General features: G+C 40.1%; 1 protein-coding gene and 1 long non-coding RNA gene across 10 annotated transcripts in view; one reads left to right on the top strand and one right to left on the bottom strand.

The window, feature by feature from the left end:
• PDCD4 (programmed cell death 4) overlaps nucleotides 1–21,123 on the bottom strand; it is a 42,942-nt gene that overhangs the window by 11,626 nt on the left and 10,193 nt on the right. For 5 of the 9 annotated variants that reach the window (XM_089509874.1, XM_089509873.1, XM_089509871.1 and 2 more), the window contains exons 2-7: nucleotides 16,952–17,024; nucleotides 8,449–8,558; nucleotides 6,515–6,814; nucleotides 5,954–6,048; nucleotides 3,704–3,817; nucleotides 2,520–2,741 (exon numbers count right to left, since the gene is read on the bottom strand). In XM_089509874.1, coding sequence (XP_089366000.1) covers nucleotides 2,520–2,741; nucleotides 3,704–3,817; nucleotides 5,954–6,048; nucleotides 6,515–6,814; nucleotides 8,449–8,491 — 774 coding nt within the window. In that variant the 5' untranslated portion in view covers nucleotides 8,492–8,558; nucleotides 16,952–17,024. Of the gene's footprint in view, nucleotides 1–2,519; nucleotides 2,742–3,703; nucleotides 3,818–5,953; nucleotides 6,049–6,514; nucleotides 6,815–8,448; nucleotides 8,559–16,767; nucleotides 16,855–16,951; nucleotides 17,025–21,123 lie in introns of those variants that run through there. The other 4 variants (XM_089509877.1, XM_089509879.1, XM_089509876.1 and 1 more) reach the window with 3 other exon arrangements.
• LOC149318500 (uncharacterized) lies at nucleotides 9,600–17,063 on the top strand. Its single transcript, XR_016280047.1, has 3 exons — nucleotides 9,600–9,720; nucleotides 15,254–15,280; nucleotides 16,788–17,063. It is a non-coding gene; the product is annotated as an uncharacterized LOC149318500 (long non-coding RNA).

Here is a 21,123-nt window from a genome sequence, read left to right as displayed (position 1 = left end):
CTGGTAAGCCACCTCTGAGTACTGCTTGCTTAAGAAAACTTTATGAAAGTCATGGGGTCACTATCAGTCAACAGGTGACCTGAAGGCACATACACAAAAATTTAACTGGTGTAATGACCATATGTTAGGATACCTCTGAGACAGATACAATTTCAATTATTACATCATCAGACAATCTGAAGCAAGCCATTTCCTTTCACCCTCAGTCCAGTTTTGCCACCAATTTTGAAATCATGAAATCAGCCTGTTGTTGTTTTTCTGGGTTTTTAAAGGGTTTTCTTGAAAATGTGCAGTATTAGCACTCTTTACAGACTGAAAGTCCCTTTGTAACTTTAGGAGCATAAAAGATATAATATCTAGCTTGGTTTGGCATAAAAATACTATGCTTGATATGTTAAAAGTATAGAAAAATAATTGCATTGGTTTTAACCATTTTATTGTTACTAATGGAGCTACAAAGTCATGTAGTGTGAGGGAAGTTGAAGAACTTCTTTGGTTCTCCTAAAGGAGTAGGCCAAAAAAAAAAGCAATAAAAAGAGCTAACAGTAAAATAAAGTAAAACTTCAATAGAACCAAAGGAAATTCTTTTGACTTCATTACTCCGCCATAGTGCCAAGTGGAAACAAAACACTTATTTCCATAAAAAGAAATGAAAAAAGGAAAGCAAGACAAGAAACTGAAATGGTATGAGATACTGTACATAGGCGGGATACAAACGGGCAGGGGAAGACGTCTTGGAGGTGTATTCTGCTGAATACGGAGCCTCCAGACCGCCTGCCCCGGGGGCGTGGCTCAGGAGATGGGGCTTCCACATGGGGGGCAGTGAAGACGCCTCACCTGGGGCCGTTTCAGACCCGGAGTTTCCAAACCGCCGCCTCGGAGGACGCTGCAAAGAGAGAGGCAGCTTCCTCACGGGTGGCCAAAAACGGGGCTTTTTTTTTCTTTTGCCGGCTGGCGGATGCGCAGATGCGCAGCTGCAGCGCTAAGCAGCGGCGGCAGAAAGCCTATGTGCACATTTAAAGTGCCCAAGCCCCTTTAAAACTTTTCCCCCCGCTCTGCCCAAGAACAATGGTGGTCTCTTGCCAGCTGGTGATCAGCTGGTGTTGGCATCCTTGTCCGCTTGCACTTTGCCAGTGTCACCAGCATCATGGATGCCTCCTCTCCTTTGGTCCCCGCGCTCTTGCTGAATCTGCAATGCACAGCCACAGCTGTCGCCGCTGCCACTGCTGTCCCCCTGCCATCCCCCATCACCTCCCTTGTATATATGTAAATATTTACAGTTTTAGTGGTTTTTATTGTTAGGTGAAAATGGCACAGGAATGTGTGTAGGGGCTCACTTTAAAGTCCAAACTTTCCAAGCAGCGCATGCGTACATGTTGCTCTAGGGTTAGGGTTAGGGTTAGGGTTACGAGTCTTAAAATGCGCTGCAGCTGTGCTGCAGCTTCCACACCTGCATGGCAGCTGACGCTGCAATTAAAGCCTGACTGCAAACTGCGCATGTTCCAGGACCCCGACTCATTATGCGACGCAGCTGACTCGGAGCTTTTAAATGGGCAACTTAAATTAGCGGCGTAGCAATTCTGGCGTACCGGTGCAGCAGCTTACAGACGGAGCTGCGCAGCTGCGCATCAAACAGAAAAGAAGCTGAGAAAAGCAGCACCTTTTTAATGCCGCCTCTTCCCACTTGGGGCGTGCGGGGGGCGTGTTCATGGCGGCATTCAGGTAAGGCCCATCTGAAGGCTCTACCTTCATGACGTCATGAACACACCCCTTTTTGCCCGTCTGTATCCCGCCATAGTCTACATAAAAGTCTACATGCTATCTAGTTTTTTGTGGGGGAAGCAGGACAAAGTATGCCTTGACATACATATGTTATTCATCATTCTAACAAAAAATATTCCATCATCAATTTTTCCAGTTTTCTAGCAAAAAAAATCTTCTGATACAGACGGATTGTCTTTATACACAATCTAATATTTAAATAGGCTTTTACACAAGGCAAAAAATAAATACTCATGCATTTCTATGAAATGCCTTTCAATGGTTTTCTATTAATTTGATTTTAAACTGTATAGAATTTTGAGAAAAAAATTCAATTGTCATTAAGTTTTGGTAATGTAATCCCTCATAGTATAAAATGCCTCCTCTGTCCAAGTGGACACAGGAACAAGGGAAGCACTGAAATGCTGGGATACTCACAACTTTGCATGCATGAGATACTAGATAAGAAAGTGGAAAGTAAAGCTATATTGGTACAATGTATACACAATAATACAATAAATCTGGCAATAGGAGAGAAAATTGGACAGAGGTTGGAACACCATGGAAGCTGGATCATACTGTGCCACAATGCAATTTGCACTATGAAACTGGAGAAAAATTTAAGTGCTTTAACCATTGCAACTACCAAAAGTTTACATAAAGGTCAGTGCCTAATTATGTCATAAATTGTTTTTAATTAATGTGAGCAACAGAGGTGCCACAGAAACAACCATTAGCAATAGATATTTTGAACAAACCTGTGGTGCTCTGGGAGTATCCAGTACTAATTCTGGCAGATCTCTAAGAAGCCGGTCAAATGATTTTTCCACATCCTGTCTGCTGACTATTGTCCCATACAAGTCAGCAAGAAGTTTAGAGGTCATCTCTCTGTGACTAGCCTTCCCCTCTAATGCTAATGATACAGCCAACACTGGTACACTGTACTTCATTTCCCCAAGATTGAGCTCTTTCAGCATCTCCTATAAATGGAAAGAGTAAAGCACCCTGTTATTTTAATTTAAATATTGGGATCTGCATATCCAATACAGTAGAGATGGGGGGGGGGGGGGGAGAGAGAGAGAGAAGGTAAGCAGGAAAGGATGCCTCCCTTAGTTGACTAGCACCATTTTTCCAAGTCAAATCAACTGCCAACTAGCATAGATGCTCTAAAGCAATTACACCTGTCCCTCCATATTCGCTAGGGTTAGGGGCACTAGACCCCCGTGAATATGGGAAACTGCAAATAACAAAAACACCATGTTTTTTCCTGAGAGGACACCTCTCTAGGAATCTCTAGGTCCTCCAGTGAAACTCTCTGGTCAACAGACACTGACCACAGAACTGCAATGGAGGAGCTACAAATGCCTAGTAGAATATTCTTTCTAGGAATTTCTAGGTCTTTCAGGGTGACTTTTGGTTCAAGTTGATCATAGAGCTGTTCTGGAGGACCTAGATATTCCTAGGGAGAACATATTAATCAAATCTGTGAATAATTAAATCCACAAATATCAAATCCGCAAATGTGGAGGGATGAGTGTAAATGTTGACTTACTAAGTCGTCATTATTTCAGTGGGTTTACTCAAGTTAGAACTAACCATTTGATTTAGGCCCATGGATTATGTGTATTTTGCACAGAATTTGGGGGAACACGCACACAACAGGGGATAGATAACCAATTTAAATAAATGTCTGAATTTAAGAAAGGCCCAGGTTCTAGCATACTTATCCAATAAAACATTCTACAGTATCTTAATTCATAATAATATGTATGAAAATTATTTTATTTCTTAAATATTCTGTGTTACATAATCTAATAATCCTGTATTTATACTAGTAATTATTACAAAAACTTTAAAAGATAATGTTTAGGTACATAGCTACACCTTTTCCAGATAGTCTTTCTAAATGTTATTAATCACTGTAAAAATGCAAGCTACATACCGCAACTTCATTAGTATCCCCATGTTCAAAATATTCCTGAATAATTGGTGTTAGCGTTTTGTCAAATGCTCTTTCATCCAAAGGCAGGACGACAGTTTCATAGACACAGTTATCCTGTTTCAAATAGAAGCATAACAAACTATCAAACGAAACAAGAACAATCTTGTTGAGATTAAGAGCAATATATTCTTTGAACATTATTCCACTGAAATTAGTAGTGCACAGACTGTCCAAACATTATCCATTTAATAGGCTTCTACTTTTGTACCCATCAAACAAAACAAACTTCATTTATATACCACTTCATACCACCTAAGCAGTGTCTAATTTGCCTCCATCAATCTGGGTACTTATTTTAGCGACCTCGGAAGGATACAAGCCTGAGTTGAGCTTGAGCCCTTTTCCTGGTCTTGAACTCGCAACCTTATGGTTTTGAGTGAGTGGCTGCAGTATAGGTACCACCACGGCTCATCACTATTACCATCCAGCAAGCTGCAGTACTGACACTAAAATGGAAAACAAACTGCAGTTGCATCTAATATAGATGTGAGAGGCTGGCTTACAGTGTGTTCTTCACCTTGCTGGAACTCAGTTTGACCGAGACCACACTGCAGAAATAATCCAGTCTGACTCCATTTTAACTGCCATGGCTCAATGCTATGGAATTCTGGGAATAGTAGTTTGCTCTGGCACCAGGGCTCTCTCACAGAGATGACTAAATATCACACAAAACTAAAGTTCTCAGAATTCCACAGCATTGAGCCATGACAGTTAAATTGTCAAACTTGATTATTTCTGCAGTATGCATGCAGCCACATTGTTAACCCACCAGACAAGGAAAAGAGACATCAAATGCTGCCTCAAAGTCCTCCATTTTACTCCCTTCCAGTTGCTGATTCCATTGCTGAATCACTGCTGCTGTCTTCTCCCTGGGGGAAGCTGAGTTAACAAAACACTACAGTTTTGCAAACTGAGCGCAAAGTGTGTGTGTGTGGGGGGGGGGGGGGTAGAATCTTTATAACTGTGGCACATGGGGAAAAGTGTTAATAAAAATGTTCTGTGTGAGCCCCAAAGCCTTCCCCCATATTTAAAAATAAAAAGTGTGCAAAGACAAGCTATATTTGTCCCTGCGAAAAAGTAACAGCTCCCAGCAGCAGATGCTTTGCTAACTTGCCTCAGGGAAATCCATCAGTAGTGGGTCAGCATTCAGAAAGGGTTTTTGAAAAAGAAGAGGGAAAATGAACCCACTTGATTCCCTTCTTTATGGTCCAAAAGATGAACTATGAAGACAGGCTTGCAGCACTATTTGAACCATTTTCTGTATCATAGCAGGCCTTTAGCTTACATCTCCTATGATTAGCTTTCTTTTGCAGGCCTTCACAAGAAATGCCTGGATCTTATTGTTAAAATTGCCAGCTACAGTAATCCAAAGAACAGGACAGTTCAGATAATCTTTTCCAAAGGTAAATGCAGCAACCTTAACTTCAAGGGCCTTGTCAAACTTCCACTGATGCAACATTTATATGAGAGCCAGTGTGGCGTAGTGGTTTGAGTGCTGGACTACAATGCTGAAGATCAGGCTTCAAAACCCCACTGAGCCATGACACCCACTGGGTGACCTTGAGCAAGTCACACTCTCTCAGCTTCAGAGGATGGCAATGGCAAATACCCTCTGAAGAAATCTGCCAAGTAAATCCCATGATAGGGTCAGTGGCCTTAGGGTCACCATAAGTTGTAAACGACGTGAAGGCACACAACATTTATAGCCGCCACATTACCCTTAGTTTCTCATTTTACCATGACCAGACTGCAAAATCCAGAAGAATTACATCAGTTTTTGATATAACTGTTCATACATAGCTATCTATCATTGGTTCAGCTCATCAATATTGTTTCTCTTACTTGAGCTACCAAACTTTCTTGTTCCTGTCCCTGTCTCATGATCAGAGCAATGGGGACAGCCTAAGTGCTTTTCTGGAACCAACAACATGACCAGGATAAGGCAATTGTTGAAGTCACCATAGTGCTGCAATGTTCAATGAAACCTGTTATTCTGGAAAGTACACACATTGGTGCCAATATACCTGGCTGATACTGAATCAGAGATGGCACACATGCAGTCATTATTTGGCAGCCCTGTGCAGAACTTAAGCCAACAGCATAGCAGTTCTGAACACCAAGGAAAAATGTCTTATGAATACAGTTCTGTATCACTGAGTAACCAGGTGAGCAAACTAAGCATTTTCTTACCTGGTCATCATCATAGTTGGGATCTTTAATATCCACTTCATCCAAATCATATACTTGCCCAGGTGGTCCCCACACACCTTTGCCTCCTGCACCACCTGAAAAGAACAAATTAATAAAGAGCAAATATTCAGTTTGATTTTTTAAAATTAAACTTCATTTTTATGCCACCTTCCTCCCAAAAAGGGACCCAAGGCAGCTCATAAAATAAAGCTGATATTTTCAGTATCACTTTAACTGAGACAGCAGGTTATTATTTTAATCAAAATAATTAAACCACCTGTCTTATTTAACTCAGTGTTCATGTTAAAATTTTGAATCTTAAAAGATTATTTCAGAGAGTCCTAAGATGAGTATTAAACATGAAGACTTACACTATATTACTCTTCAGATCACTTCTGACCTTTCCTCTTACTCCCATCAAATAAATGTAATACAAATAGGAGAATTAAGAAATTCAGGATGAAAAAATAAAATAAAGATCTATAGAACTATACCTACTAGACAATCTAACAGCTCTTTAAAAGGTTATCTCTGTTTGCCATGAGGTCAGAATGCACCAACCTTTCTTTGGTAAGCCCCTTCCCTTTCCAGAACGAGATCGCCTGTCCAAATACTTTCCCTTTGGACTTGTTGGCACAATGACTCCACTTTTCGGTGGTTCTCCATTATCACTCACTGAGTCACCTCTTCCAGAGTCTCTAGAGGAATTTTTTCTCAGCCTCCTCTTTGCTCTAGCATTGATTTTAGCTTCATTAATAGATGTTGCAGGGATCCAGTTACCATTGATTTCAGTTTTTATTTCTTCACTCCCAGCATTTTCCTCATCACCAGAAAATGGAGTATCACTCAAATTATCTAATTCTCAAAAAAGAGAAAAATCTCATTGATACAAGAAGTAATTGTGACACAGATAACACAAATTTCAAAACGCTATTCCAAGCAATTTGCAAACACAAAACAAACTAAATTGATATGCTCATACTTGAAAGGTTTAATTTTACTTCTAAAAATTTCAAAAGCTAATGGGGGTGCAAGAGTGAAAAGAAAGATAGGAGGCAAGATGGACAGCAGAGTAAACTGACAAAACTTGCCATGATAGTATTATCATAATGGGATTATATGTGGCTTAATTCAGTACTTTCCCCATATTTTGGAGTCATACCAAAAACAGCAATGTAAATATTGTTTAATGTGCCTTTGTAGTTTGTAGGAGAACAGAAAAAAGTTTTTAAATTTTTGGGAAGGACACCTGTCAAAGGTATGGAGTGAATATCAGGTTATAATTAAAACCACATTTAAACCAACGTTAAGTTCTAAATTATATCACTTCTTCAGATAATAACAACTCCAGGTCCCTACATACTCATGACTGTGACACTATTGCTGTGATCACAACTGCCCTTCCGCACCTACTTTACCAAGGGCCTTAACTGTCAGCAGAACAGACCCCCTTCTCCCTGCACAGCTGATGCCCAGTAAAGCAGGTTTTGGGGGTGGGGTCAGGCAAGAAAACATTACTTAGCTATAAAACTAAGGTAGTTAAGTAATTAAGCAGAATTCCAGCCATGATTAATGCATTAGTAGGATATTGTTGTACTACCATGATGAGACTAGTAAAAGCTCATGCATGGCTATTCATATATGTTGCCCTGTTATTGAAGTCATATTTCTAGCAGAACACTTATTTTGCCTAAGAACATAATATAGTTTCCCTTTTTTTGAAGTTGGTTTAAAAATATTTAAATCCTTAAACTGTATCTGAAAACAATACAGCATGCAAATCTGTGCACTTGAAAATACTGTGTGATAGTGTGAACCAAAACACCAAGTAATGACAAATTCAGGATCTGAATAAAAATTATAGGCTGGTTTATTATTGCAGGAATTTCAGTTAGCGCTCCAACAGAGTTTCATTTTTTTATACTTTTTTACTTTGCTTTTTAAACTACATAAGATCATTTTATTGCCCTTTTAGTCCACTTCTTCTGTTGCTTACAGAAATGTCATGATAGTATAACAATGGCTCCCGCTTGATCAAGTAACATTTCAAATTTGTATACAGTACAAAATGTTATCACCTCAATCATATACATTAATAGTCTCCATCTGAGCACTGAGCAACATCAGGAACATGCAGCACTAGCATGGAAAGTTAATGTAATGACGAGCTTTTAATGGTATGTTCCTTCCATGTGAGAGACCTAGTGTGGTGTAGTGGTTTGAGCACTGGGCTACAACTCTGGAGAGCAGGGTTCAAATCCCAGCTTGGCAATGAAAACCCCCTGGACAACCTTGGACAAGTCACTCATTCTCAGCTTCAGAGGAAGGCAAAGGTAAATTGCCCTCTGAACAAATGTTGCCAAGAAACCTCATGATAGGTTCACCTTAGATTAACCATAAATTGAAAACGACTTAAAAGCACACAACAACCAAACGTCTGAATTTGGGATGAAATTGGCAGAACACCTTGTCATTTAAACTAAAACGTTTCTTACCTGTGGAACTGATGTTTTCTGACTGCTCATTTTCTATTTCCATTGCTATTCACCCTATTTCAGATGAACTGAATGTCAGCTAAGTTTTACAGGGGCTTTTTGTTTCAGCTCTACATTGGGAGAAAGGGGGAAATTAAGTACATTTTAGTGCAATTATATGTTAAGAAAGTTGTGCAATGTACATGCATATATCAGTTAATGCTCTGATAGTGGTAAACTCATTTTTTATAAGTCTTTTAATGCCTGTTCAGAGCCCACTTTTCCTCATTCTGTATCTGGCAAGAAGGGTGGGTTTTTTTTACCAGCATCAGTAATGGGAAGATGGTGAAGGAGAGCTGGAGGAACATAGACATTTGGTGTTGGATTGCAGGAATATGTCTGCAGTAAACAATGAGACAAGGCTTGAGCTGGGAAATAATGGGATTCTATGCTAGCCAATCCTACTATAGCAGTGTGTGACTCCATACAACAGGCAAAGTAAGAAATCCTTTACCGAGTTTGTGAGAACAGCAAAAAAGTGAGAAAAGGGGGCAGTAGATAAGTATTCCTCAGCAGCCATCCCCAACATGTTAAATAAAAGCATAGATCAGAAAGTTTGTTTACCAAAATGAAACTCAAAAAAGTACAGGTTGGTAAAAGAAAAGGTCATATATTTTGCATGAAGCCTTCAAATGGTCTCTAGAAGGGTCAAAATGTTACAGGACATAGTTGTTTCACTGCATATGTGTGCCATGTTAGTTTTGAATAAAAAGTGTGCTGAAACATGATGAACTGCTCATCTTTATGTAGTGTTGGAAATTAACCCTATTCTTTCAATGTTATTTCTGCCTATGGTATCAAATTTTCTGTTAAAAGCATTATCAAGCAAGACATTTACTTTATTTACTGAGGGATACCTGTACTGTCTTTGATAAAGTTGTAACAAACTGTAACAAAAACAACAGCAAAGGGTCTAGTCTAGTGACCTTTTAAAGATTAACTAGTTTTATAATGGCATGAGCTTTCATAAATGCAACCCAGTTCATTTGATGCATGAATATTAATTCTGAAGCAAATCCACTAATTTTTTTTAAAGAGCTGGCCCAGTGAAATTGAATTATTCCCTTGCTTGAAACGATCATTTGTTTTATTTCACAGCCTACCATCTCTTTACAATTAATGCTGGTAACATCATTCATGAGAATAAAACGATGTGGTTGACCACTATTACTGCATTTTGCAGAGTACACAGAAAGTTGCTAGTTCATGTCTGTCAGCATATTCAGGCCTAAGGTAAGCTGTGAACTAAAATGAATACAATACTTCCATCAATATACTTCCACTCAGAAGAAATGTCTATTTTTTTTATTTCATGACAGTATCATTGAAAAGTTAAAATTACTTAAATCTCTTACTCTTAATGACATATGTTTTAAATACCATATTTTATTCTATTTATGCTTCAATCAGAGGTAAACCACACAAACAACCCTTCAATAGTATCTTTTGTGCAATGCAAACTTTACCCGGGCTGTTTTTCAATAATACTTTCCTTTGTTTCTCTATACCTTCCTTTGTTTCTCTAAACAGTATCTGTCCCCATGTATTTTCATCTTCTCCCACCGTCATCTAGCAGGCACCATGCATTGTTAAGTAGTGAGATTATGACATCAGGTCTCTCACATCATACCTCATAGCAAAGAGTTTCTCTCCACTACCTTAGACAACCATTCACAAGTTATGCAATATTCCAAAGTCCTTTTTTGCTACAAGATTTCTCTTACAGCTCTCTCAAAAGGCAGGAGATGCATCCAATTAGCTTTTGAGGTTAAATTTCCTTCCCTTTGGTAAACTATTCCATTACTGTACATGCATTCATCCTCCTTCAAATTCCCCCAACAATGCAACATTTATATAGATTGTCTATGATAAATGGGTTATGCAAACCCTTCTAAAAAAAGCCTGTTTGGGTCTCTCATCATCCTCATCCCACTCTGAACATACCTGATTTAATCTGATTTCAAAAGCTAAGCAGGATCAGTTCTGGTTAGCACTTGGATAGAAGACCCATTAGGGAACACCAAAGATTTCTAGGAATGGCTAGGAAAGAATCTTGCATGAAAACCTGGAGATCCCCAGCTAGTCAGATTTGACAATACTGGACTACGTGGACCATGATACTGCCTGCTTACACAATAGGAGACTGTAACTACCTATAAAGACCTAGAGCAACTACAGAGGAATGTCAAGGAAGAAAGTACAAAGGCAGGCCTACTGCTGAACATAAAGAAAACAAAATAATGACCACAAAGGATCTTCACAAGTTCAACCTAGACAATGAGGACATAGAAACAGCAAACGAGTTCCTATACCTTGGCTCAAACATTGATCATCAAGGGGACTGCAGTGAAGCAGTCATGAAATCAGAAGACTAAGAATGGGGAGGGCAGCTATGAAAGAACTAGAAAAACTCCTAATGAGCAAAGATATATAACTAAGCACAAAAGTTAGAATTGTACAAGCAATTGTATTCCCCATTATTATGTATGGATGAGACAGCTGGACAGTTAGAAAATGGACTAAAAGACAATATGTTCATCTGAGATGTGGTGCTAGAGAAGACTGCTGAGGATACTGTGGACAGCAAAAAGAACAAATAAATGGATCCTAAAACAGATCAAGCCTGAAATTTCCCTGAAGGCAAAGATGACTAAACTGAGGCTATCATACTTTGGCCACATCATGAGAAGGCATGAATCATTAGAAAAGACAATAATGTTAGGAAAGGTGGAGGGAAGTAGAAAGAGAGGAGGAAAACATACTAGATGGATGGAGTCAATTAAGGAGATCTGAATTGGCAAGAACATAGAAGAATAGTGGAGGACAAGGAGTCTTGGAGATGTCTCATCTACAGGGTCACCATGAGTCGAGATCAACTTGAGGGTCCGCAGCAAAAGGAAAAAGAAGGGAATGGTAGGGCCATGGCGTGGAGAAGATGGCAAAATGCTAACAGGGGACCTTCCTTGCTTCAGTCTTCTCAGAAAAGGCAAAGGGTGCTCAACCTGAGGATAATGAAGCAGAGGACAGAATAGGGGAATTTCAGCACAGAATAAGTAAAGAGATAGTACAGGAATATCTGGTTAATCTGAACGACGAACTACATCCAAGGGTATTAAAAGAACTGGCAAAAGTAATATCGGAGCCATTGGCAATAATTTTTGAGAACTCCTGGAGAACAGAAGTCGCAGCAGACTGGAGGAGGGCAAATGTTGTTCCCATCTTCAAAAAGGGGAAAAAAGAGGATCCCAACAATTATCATCCAGTTAGTCTGACATCGATACCAGGAAAGATTCTAGAGCAGATCATTAAACAGAGAGTCTATGAACATCTAGAAAGCAATGCCATAATCACAAAAAGTCAACATGGGTTTCAGAGAAACAAGTCATGCCAGACAAATCTAATTTTTTTTTTTTTATAAAATTACCAGCTTGTTAGATGAAGGGAATGCTGTGGATATAATATATCTTGATTTCCGTAAGGCTTTTGACAGAGTTCCCCATGACATTCTTGCAAACAAGCTAGTGAAATGTGGGCTAGACAATGTAACTGTTACATGGATTTGTAATTGGTTGACCAGCTGAACCCAAAGGGTGCTCAACAATGGCTCCTTTTCATCCTGGAGAGAAGTGACCAGTGGGGTCCCACAGGGCTCTGTCCAGGGCCCAGTGCTATTCAACATCTTTATCAATGACTTGGATGACAGAATTGGGGTATACTTATCAAATTTGTAGATGACACCAAACTAGGAGGAGTAGCTAATACCCCTGAGGACAGGATCAAACTTCAGAATGACCTTAATATATTAGAAAGCTGGGCCAAAGCTAACAAAATGAATTTCAACACGGAGAAATATAAGCTACTGCATTTAGGGCGGAAAAATGAAATGAACAGATATAGGATGGGTGACACCTGGCTGAATGAGACTATGTGTGAAAGGGATCTGGGAGTAGACCACAAATTGAACATGAGTCAACAGTGCGACGCGGCAGCTAACAAGGCCAATGCAATTTTAGGCTGCATCAACAGAAGTATAGCGACTAAAATGGTGAAGGGTCTGGAAACCATGTCCTATGAGGAACGATTTAGGGAGCTGGGGATGTTTAGCCTGGAGAAAAGAAGGTTAAGAGGTGATATGATAGCCCTGTTTAAATATTTGAAGGGATGTCATATTGAGGAGGAAGCAAGCTTGTTTTCTGCTGCTCCAGAGACTAGGACCCGGAGCAATGGATGCAAGCTACAGGAAAAGAGATTCCATCTCAACATTAGGAGGAACTTCCTGACAGTAAGGACTGTTCGACAGTGGAACAAACTCCCTCTGAGTGTAGTGGAGTCTCCTTCCTTAGAGGTCTTTAAACAGAGGCTGGATAGCCATCTGTCAGGGATGCTTTCATTTAGATTTCCTGCATGGCAGGGGGTTGGACTGGATGGCCCGTGCAGTCTCTTCCAACTCTATGATTCTTTAACAACAAACTACCTATATTGTTGTACAGTGCGCCCGCGCCATACGCGAGCGCACCATACACGGTCTTGAGCGTGCGGGGCAGAAGGGGCGGCGCATCCCATTCAATTGAATGGGGGTGTGCGCCCATGGCGCCCTGTGTGCTGTCGCGCCGCCGTGCACGAGCCCCATTGTTTCCAATGGGGCTTGAGCATAGGCGGAATTTGCTTTACGCGGCAGGATCCGGAACGGATCCCCCGCATAAGGAAAGGGCCGACTGTACATGCTACACATCCACTTTAAACCATGAGCCTTCAGCTTTTCCAACCTTCTTTCATAAAAAAATAGCTGTGGAGAATCCCAAATCTTGACCAAAACCGTATGTTGTGCACAAAAAAAATTATACAAAAACCTCTTTAGATAATTTATATGACCTTGAAATAACTTTCAGATCTACATGCTAAGACCAAACATAAGAAACAGTCATGCTGCTTAACAAGACATTTCAGTTTACAAAACAGTTAACAAAAACTAGGCTGACATCCTGTTGGCAAGTCCCAGATAAAGTAAACCCATTCAATCAACTGCTGAACAGAGTCAACACAAAAGTAAATCACAAGGATTCAGTTTCTACTCTACTCAGGATTAATAACAAGAATTAGGCTATAGTCTTTAAACAGTGCATATTGCTCAATTGTGTGTGTGTGTTTTATCCTTAAGGCTAGCCTATAACCCTATGCTCACTCACCTGGGAGTATGTCTCTTGGACTCAATGAGCCTTACTGCTGAGTTGACATGTTTGCCCACACTACTTTTTTTGGCCCAGTACAAATGTACTGCAGATTTAATCTGCTGTAGTTGCACTGAAAGTATCTAGGAATACATAGAAATGTCCTTGGAATTTTGCATTTAAATTATTCTCACTTTGAAGGGTAATTAGGAGCCAAGTAAGACATTATGATAGCCATCAGGATGACAGAAGGTAATGACAGATACCATAAGTTCAACAAGCAGGTCAGAAACACAGAATATAGTTTTCTCACCCTGGGCTCTCATATTAGCAGTGACACTTGCTTACATAAAAGAGGTTGGGGATAAGGGCAATAAAGAAGTCATGGGCGGGTTCTGTGTACCTCACTTGTGCACCCCCCACTAGGATTTAAGGTACAAAACACACCACAGAAAGCATCCAGCTTAAGACCACTTTAAATGCCCTGGCTCAGTGCTAGAGAATCCTGGGACTTGTAATTTATTGTGGAACCAGAGCTCTCTGACTGAGAAGGCTAAATGTCTCACAAAACTGCAGTTCCCAGAATTCCCTAGCACTGAGCCAGGGCAGTTAAAGCAGTCTCAAATTGGATTATTTCCGCTGTGTGTTTCGGACCTAAATTAAGATTCCCCTATCCACCTTCTTTTATATGATTAAGATAGCTCCCATTTAAACCTTCTTGACAAGTGGGGTTAAATGTATCCCAAGTGCACTTTAAAAAATATCAGTCTTCTTAAGTTCAGTTGTCCTAAATCATAACACCATTATGTGGTGTTTCTTTGATATTTCTGTTCTTTTGAAGATCAGTTCTACTTCAGATAAGGTGCTAAAGGTCACACTGACCCCACTAAAGGCAGCTTAAAGTAATTAGATATTTGTCATATTTACTGATTTTAAGCCTAAAACCTGCTGTATAGCACAGGAGTGAAAAAAACAACAGTCTATTTACCTAATAGATTAATTACTTTCTTTTAGTATCACCCGAAATATTAGAAGGGGTCAACAGTTACTGCATAGCTTGACAAACGTTTATAGAACAGAATTTTTGCGGACTTTTCCAATTAGAAACCCCCCCCCCCCGATTCACCAAAAGTTCTTCCTCAACCCCACTCCACCATCCCCACACCATGATAGCTATCATTGTGACTTTGAGGATCATTTTAGCTCATCCAATGATTTGTGCCACATAACAATGTTACAACTATCCAGTGGAAGGCATACAGTGATTGCTATAATTACAAAATGCCACAGGCTTACAACGCTGGCAGAAGTACATCTGAACCTGACACCAGTCAGTTTGTCTATCAATGAAGGGCTTGATATACAGAATTCAGGCCACCGTGGCTAGCCTGCTAATCATTCATTCATTCAGAGTACTCCCCACTCTTCTGCCAGAGCAGAATCAGAATCAGGCCAACCCACCTCAGATGATGGTCAAAGCAGTAACTACACGAGGCTAAATGTAAGGTCAAAATACATGCATAGCAAACAGATACCTAACCATCTGCTAGAAGCACTGAAAATTGTTATTTTTGTGTCATCTCTTTATGCTTACTTAGGTTTGGACATTCTGCATCATGCAAAAGGTGAGAAATATCCCTATTTTTCATCCATGCTGTAGGTTGTGTATTGATATTTGTTGTTTGTCACCACTGAGGCTCCTTATACAAGTTTGCAGCAGAGGTCTGTAAACTCACTTTTTCAATATGGCAGGGATATGCAAATTTGTATTCATGACCTTATGCTAATTTCTATATGATAAAAAAAAATCTTCCCTGCATATCTCATAAGACAATGTCTTCAGGAAAGCTGCCAGCCAAATGCTAATCCAGCACTGGAAAAACACACAAAATTAGCTTCTAATTCTAAATCACAACCAAATGTAGGGTTTGAAACAGAAATGCATCAATCATGAAATTTGGATGATACGTTGTAACGAGCAAAATAATAGTGACAATGGCAAAATAATGGGCAGGGCAGGAACTAAATAAAAATTTGATAAACTAATTCACTTTGATGAAATGCCTTTGTAACTGCTAATCTAAGAATAGACCAAACCTACAAATGCCAGCCCGCCACATACTGCATGCAGACCATTGTTCTTAAACCTTTCTGGTTCTGTGACAAGTAGAGGTCTCTGGTTACAAGAACAGAAAAATTAAACAAGTGATAAGATGCAGTTCACCACTGCCAACACTCTGGGCAGTGAATCTGATAGTGGTATTCAGCAGTCAATCTTAACTCTAGATGCATAAAATATATAGAAGATCTGGAGTACTGAAAATATAGCAAATCTGTCTCCGGAGAGGACTACCTATATTCAGCATACATACACACACACACTTTTAAAAAAAAGGAAGAAGTAGTTGTTGCATGGGTGGTTGATCTTTTAGAGTTTAAAGTAACATTTCCTGCCAGACTTTTAAACATTAAGGAAACTGTGGCTTCAAAAACATTTAATGTTTCATCTCAGACAAAGATAGCACTTACAGGACTCAAAATAATTTTAAATCACTCTTGGCCTCAACAGCAAAAATAGTGTCCTGCTCTGAAATACTGCAACAGTTCCCTGTAGCAGAGGCAACTTCTAACCTAATCAGAACTTTCTAAAATACTGAAAGATGAATTACTCCATAGAGTCAAACGATATAAATGTAATACATATAAAGCTATTGTTGTGGACCATCAAGTCACCTTCAATTTATAACAACCCTGTGAATGAGATCTTAGCAACACTGTTAATAACAGGTTCTAGTGGAAGTCTTTCATTTATAGTCACCATAAGGCCAACCTAACAGCAGCTAAAAACTAGAAACGAATGACAGACTCCCGTGAGCTCTGATCATTGGTAGCCCTGCTCAGGTCTTGCAAATTCAAGCCATAGCTTGTTCAATTAAATCATTCCCTTTGTAATATGGCCATCCTCTTTTTTTACTGCTTCCCACTTTATAAAACATTACTGTCTTCTCCAATAAGGTTATGTGGTCTCATGACATATCCAAAGTACAACAGTCTCAGTTTAGTCATTTGGGTTTATAGTCAGAGTCTAGGCTTGATTTGATCTCAGACCTACTGATTTTATCTTTTTGGCAGCCTGTGTCATCTGTACAGCTGTCCGCCAGCCCTACATTTCCAATGAGGCGACTTTCTTTCTGTCAACTTTCTTCAGTGTCCAGCCTTCACAACCATATACAGAAAATGGAAATACAATAGCATGAATGATTCTGACTTTGTTATTAAATAATATATCTTTATACCTGGTGATCTTATCTAGTTCCTTCACAGCTCCTCTTCCAAGCCTTAGGCTTTTTCTGATTTCTTGACTCCATTCTATTAATTAAGATAAATATTAAATATTTTTATCAATTTTGATGTCTTTCTCATCTGCCTTAAAGTTATATAAATCATTTGTGGTCTTCATTTTGGTTGTTACCTTCTCCTGTAACCCTGCTTTTGCACTTTCTTTCTTAACTTTTATCAGTAGTCATCCCAAGTCTTTGATTATTTTCTGCAAATAATAAGGTATGATCTGCATATCTCAAGTTGTTAATGTCTGTTGCTGTTTTGTGCCTTCAAGTCCTTTCTGATTTATGGCAATCCTAAGGCAACCCTATCACAGGTGTGTTCAGAGGGGGATAGCTTTTGCCTTCCACAGAGTCTGAGAAAGAGTAACTTAATAATAATAATAATAATAATAATAATAATAGGATTTATTTATATACCGCCCAATCACTGGGAATCCTAGCGGTTTACAACAGAGGGGATAATAGATGGTTCCCTACCCTCAGGCTTACAATCTAAAAGACAAGACACAAAAGGAGAAGGGAATGGTGGGGGGAGGGGATCAGGTCCAGCAGTTCTTCTCTCCCTTTGAGGCCTGGACCAAGGCAGATGGACTGGAGGGAGGGCTCTTCTTCTTCCAGGCAGGCTTGGTGGAGCTAGCCTGCCTCTCTCTCCCTCAAAATCACCCAGTAGGTTTCCATGGTCAAGTGGGGATACAAACCCTGGTATCTATCTATCTCAGTGTGCTAGTCCAAGACTACACCATTCTTGCTGTCCTTCTCCAAATTTGCACACCTCCTTCCTCTGAGTCTAATCCTGCTTTCCATGTGATATGCTCTGCATACAAGTTAAACAGATGGGGTGATAAAATGCAAAATTATCTGATTTCCTTGACAACTGGAAAAATTCTGATTTTCCATATTCTGTCCCAATAGCAGTCTCTTGTCCAGAATACAGGTTACACATTAGGACAACCAAAAGTTATGGCATCTGTACTGTCAAGGGCTTTGCTATAATTTATAAAGCAAAAAATGATTTTCTTCTTCTTCTTTAGCCAACACATTTGCAACACTTTGGCCATGTCATGAGAAGGCATGATTAATTAGCAACAATGCTAGGGAGAGTAGAAGGTAGTAGAAATAGAGGAAGATTACAGCCAAATGGCTGGACTCAGTCAGAGAGGTCACAGGCCTTAATCTGCAGTACCTAAGCAGAGCAGTGGAGGATAGGGGAGATGTCTCATCCACAAGGTCACCATGCGCTGGGGCTGACTCAAAGGCAATTAACAAATGCTGGGAAAACAAAACACTTCTATACCGAAGGCTTATTGATTTCATATATGTACCCTAAGAATGTAGGTCAAATCCCAGTTCAGCCATGTAAACAAACTGGGTGACCTTGGGCATGTCACACTCTCTTGGCTTCAGAGGATGGCAGTGGCAAACTTCCTCTGAAGAAATCTGCCAAGAAAACCGCATGATAGTGTCGCTTTAGAGTTGCCATAAATTGGAAACAACTTGAAGGCACACAACAACAACAACCCTGAAGCTGCATCCACTAACAGTTAGGGGAAATGAAGAAATGTTGAGCAAAACTCAGTGCAACTTAATATGTATTCATAAAGCACCAAAGCAGAGACAGGGGGCGAATAGGAAACATCTCTTCAAACACAAGGTGACAGATATGGGAACCTGCATTTGTTACAGTGTTCTTCAAGTGTAACCCTTTCCACACTGTTGTGCACATAAATACCAGGGGGTGCTGGGAGCATGCTGTGAATTTATTTAAACAGGGTGAGGGCCAAACTAGTAGTTGTAACCACTGTTCCCTACAAATTAAGTTTGCTACAAGCACCCTCTCAGGGCTGCCCTACAGATGCAGACTACAAAACAAGACCAGTAAATCTCTTTTAGGTAAGTATTGCCCTGATGTTGACTGATGAACACATCATTTGAAAATCACTGATTACAGGAGGGAGAAAATGCATAAGGAGGAGAGAGAGAGAGGCAGGCTAGGTCCAACTGCCTTGCCTAGAAGAAGACTAGCCCTCCCTTCAGCCACCATCTTGAAGGGGAGAGAGGCAGGCTAGGTCCAACAGGCCTGCCTGGAAGAAGCAGAGCCCTCCCTCCGGTCCATCTGCCTTGGTCCAGGCCTCAGAGGGAGAGAAGAATGCTGGACCTGATCCCCTCCCCTCCTCACCATTCCCTTCTCCTTTTGTGTCGTGTCTTTTAGATTGTAAGCCTGTGGGCAGGGAACTGTCTGGTTAAAAAATAATAAATGTAAGCCGCCCTTAGAGCCATTAGGGCTGAAGGGCGGGATATAAATACCTAAATAAATAAATAAATAAATAAATAAATAAATAAATAAGGTCTTCCTAAGGGAAATGATAGCAGCCTATCCTTTCAGAACTTATAGAACTGCAGTCTCTGTCCCCTACCAGATACAGTAAAGAGACGTCAACAGTATTTGTGTATCTGTGGTAGAGATTACCAGCTCTGAATATCATTAACTCTCTAAGGCAGTGCTTCCTAGACTATGATATGGGACTGACACTTTTTTTTCCTAATGTGCCGGGGACCACTGCCATATTTGTGTCTTTTGGTTACAATTTCTTTCTTTCTTTCTTTCTTTCTTTCTTTCTTTCTTTCCTCACCACCACTCACTGAGAGGTCTGGCTCACATCCAGGCCACCACCCCTTTAAGTAGCCCAGCTCTACAACTCTCTCAACTTCTCACATCCACAGTGTCTCCTTTTGTGTGGCAACTGCAGAGGTGGAAGAACCTATGAACCTCCTGCCTACAGAGACCCTGCTTTCCCCTCTGAGTCACACAGCCCTTTCCCAAATACCACTGGCCACTCTCCGTAATGAATGCCTACTCTGCAGAAAATGAAGATGTCCCTCACACACCAAAACATACTCTTCCCACAGACACTTATGAGAGATAGGGAGACTCAGCCTCACAAACTGTGACCCTCAAACTTGGAGTGGGGGAAATACAGTCAGCCCTCTGTGTCCATGGATTCTGTAACCACAGATTCAATCATCCATGACTTGAAAATATTGTTTTAAAATATATAAATTCCAAAAAGGAAATCTTGATTTTGTCATTTTATATAAGGGACACCATTTCTATGTCATTGTATTTAATGGGACTTGAGCATCCATGGATTTTGTTATCCAGAGAAGGGTGTGTGTGTCCTGAAATCAATCCCATCAGATCACAAGGGCCCACTGTAATAATAATGATATTATCCCCACCCCGTCACCCCCAAGTTTGGGATTCACATGACTGTGAGGCTGAGAATCTGCCTATCTCCCATAAGTGTCTATTGGAAATGTGTGTGTATTAGAGTGAGAGAAAGGGACACCTTCCCCTCCACTTCCTGCAGAGTGGGCATGCATATTTCCCTTCAGTGGCAGCAACCTCACATGCACACAATAATGGTAATAATAATAATTTGGCCTGTTTCTGTCACCCTCACTGATGTTATGGGCCCCATGTGCATCCCTTCCTATTTCCTCTCAGTAGCAGCAACCTCCCACATGCAAATAATAATAATAATAATAATAATAATAATAATATGCATGTATTTCCCCCTCAGGTTTGGGACTCACACATTGTGAGGCTGAGAAATCTGCCTAACCACCATAAGTGTCTAGAGAAGTGTGTGTGTGTTTGTGTGAAAGACTTTCCACTTCACGTCCAGCACATACTAGTAATAATAATAAAAACAGTAATAGTAGTAATAAGGAGGAGGACTGGCTGCTTTTTCAGTTAGCTTCTCACCCCAACTGTTGTTGTGGGTCGGCCCCATGTGCTCTCCTTCCTATTTCCCCTCAGTGGTAGCAATCTCTCACATAAACATAATAATAGTAATAATAATAATATATGTGGGAGGTTGCTTGCACTGAGGGGAAAATTGAAGGGGTATACATATGACTTGTGACAGCAGTGGGGGTAAGAGGTACAGGGAAAATATTTATTCTTATTATTGTTGCATATATGGGAAGTTGCTCTCACAAAAAGAAATATGAGGAGGTGCACAAAGGACCCACAATAAAAGTGGGGGTGAGAGGAACAGGAAAAATTATTGCATACATAAATAAATATATATCATTGTTGTTGCTGTTGTTGTTGTGTGCTT

Source organism: Sceloporus occidentalis, unplaced genomic scaffold (assembly GCF_023333645.1).
Source record: "Sceloporus occidentalis isolate IW3139 unplaced genomic scaffold, rSceOcc1.0.p SCAF_2, whole genome shotgun sequence".
NCBI lineage: Eukaryota > Metazoa > Chordata > Lepidosauria > Squamata > Phrynosomatidae > Sceloporus > Sceloporus occidentalis.
Note: the sequence above shows the minus strand (reverse complement) of the source record. Positions and strands in the feature narration are given on the sequence as shown.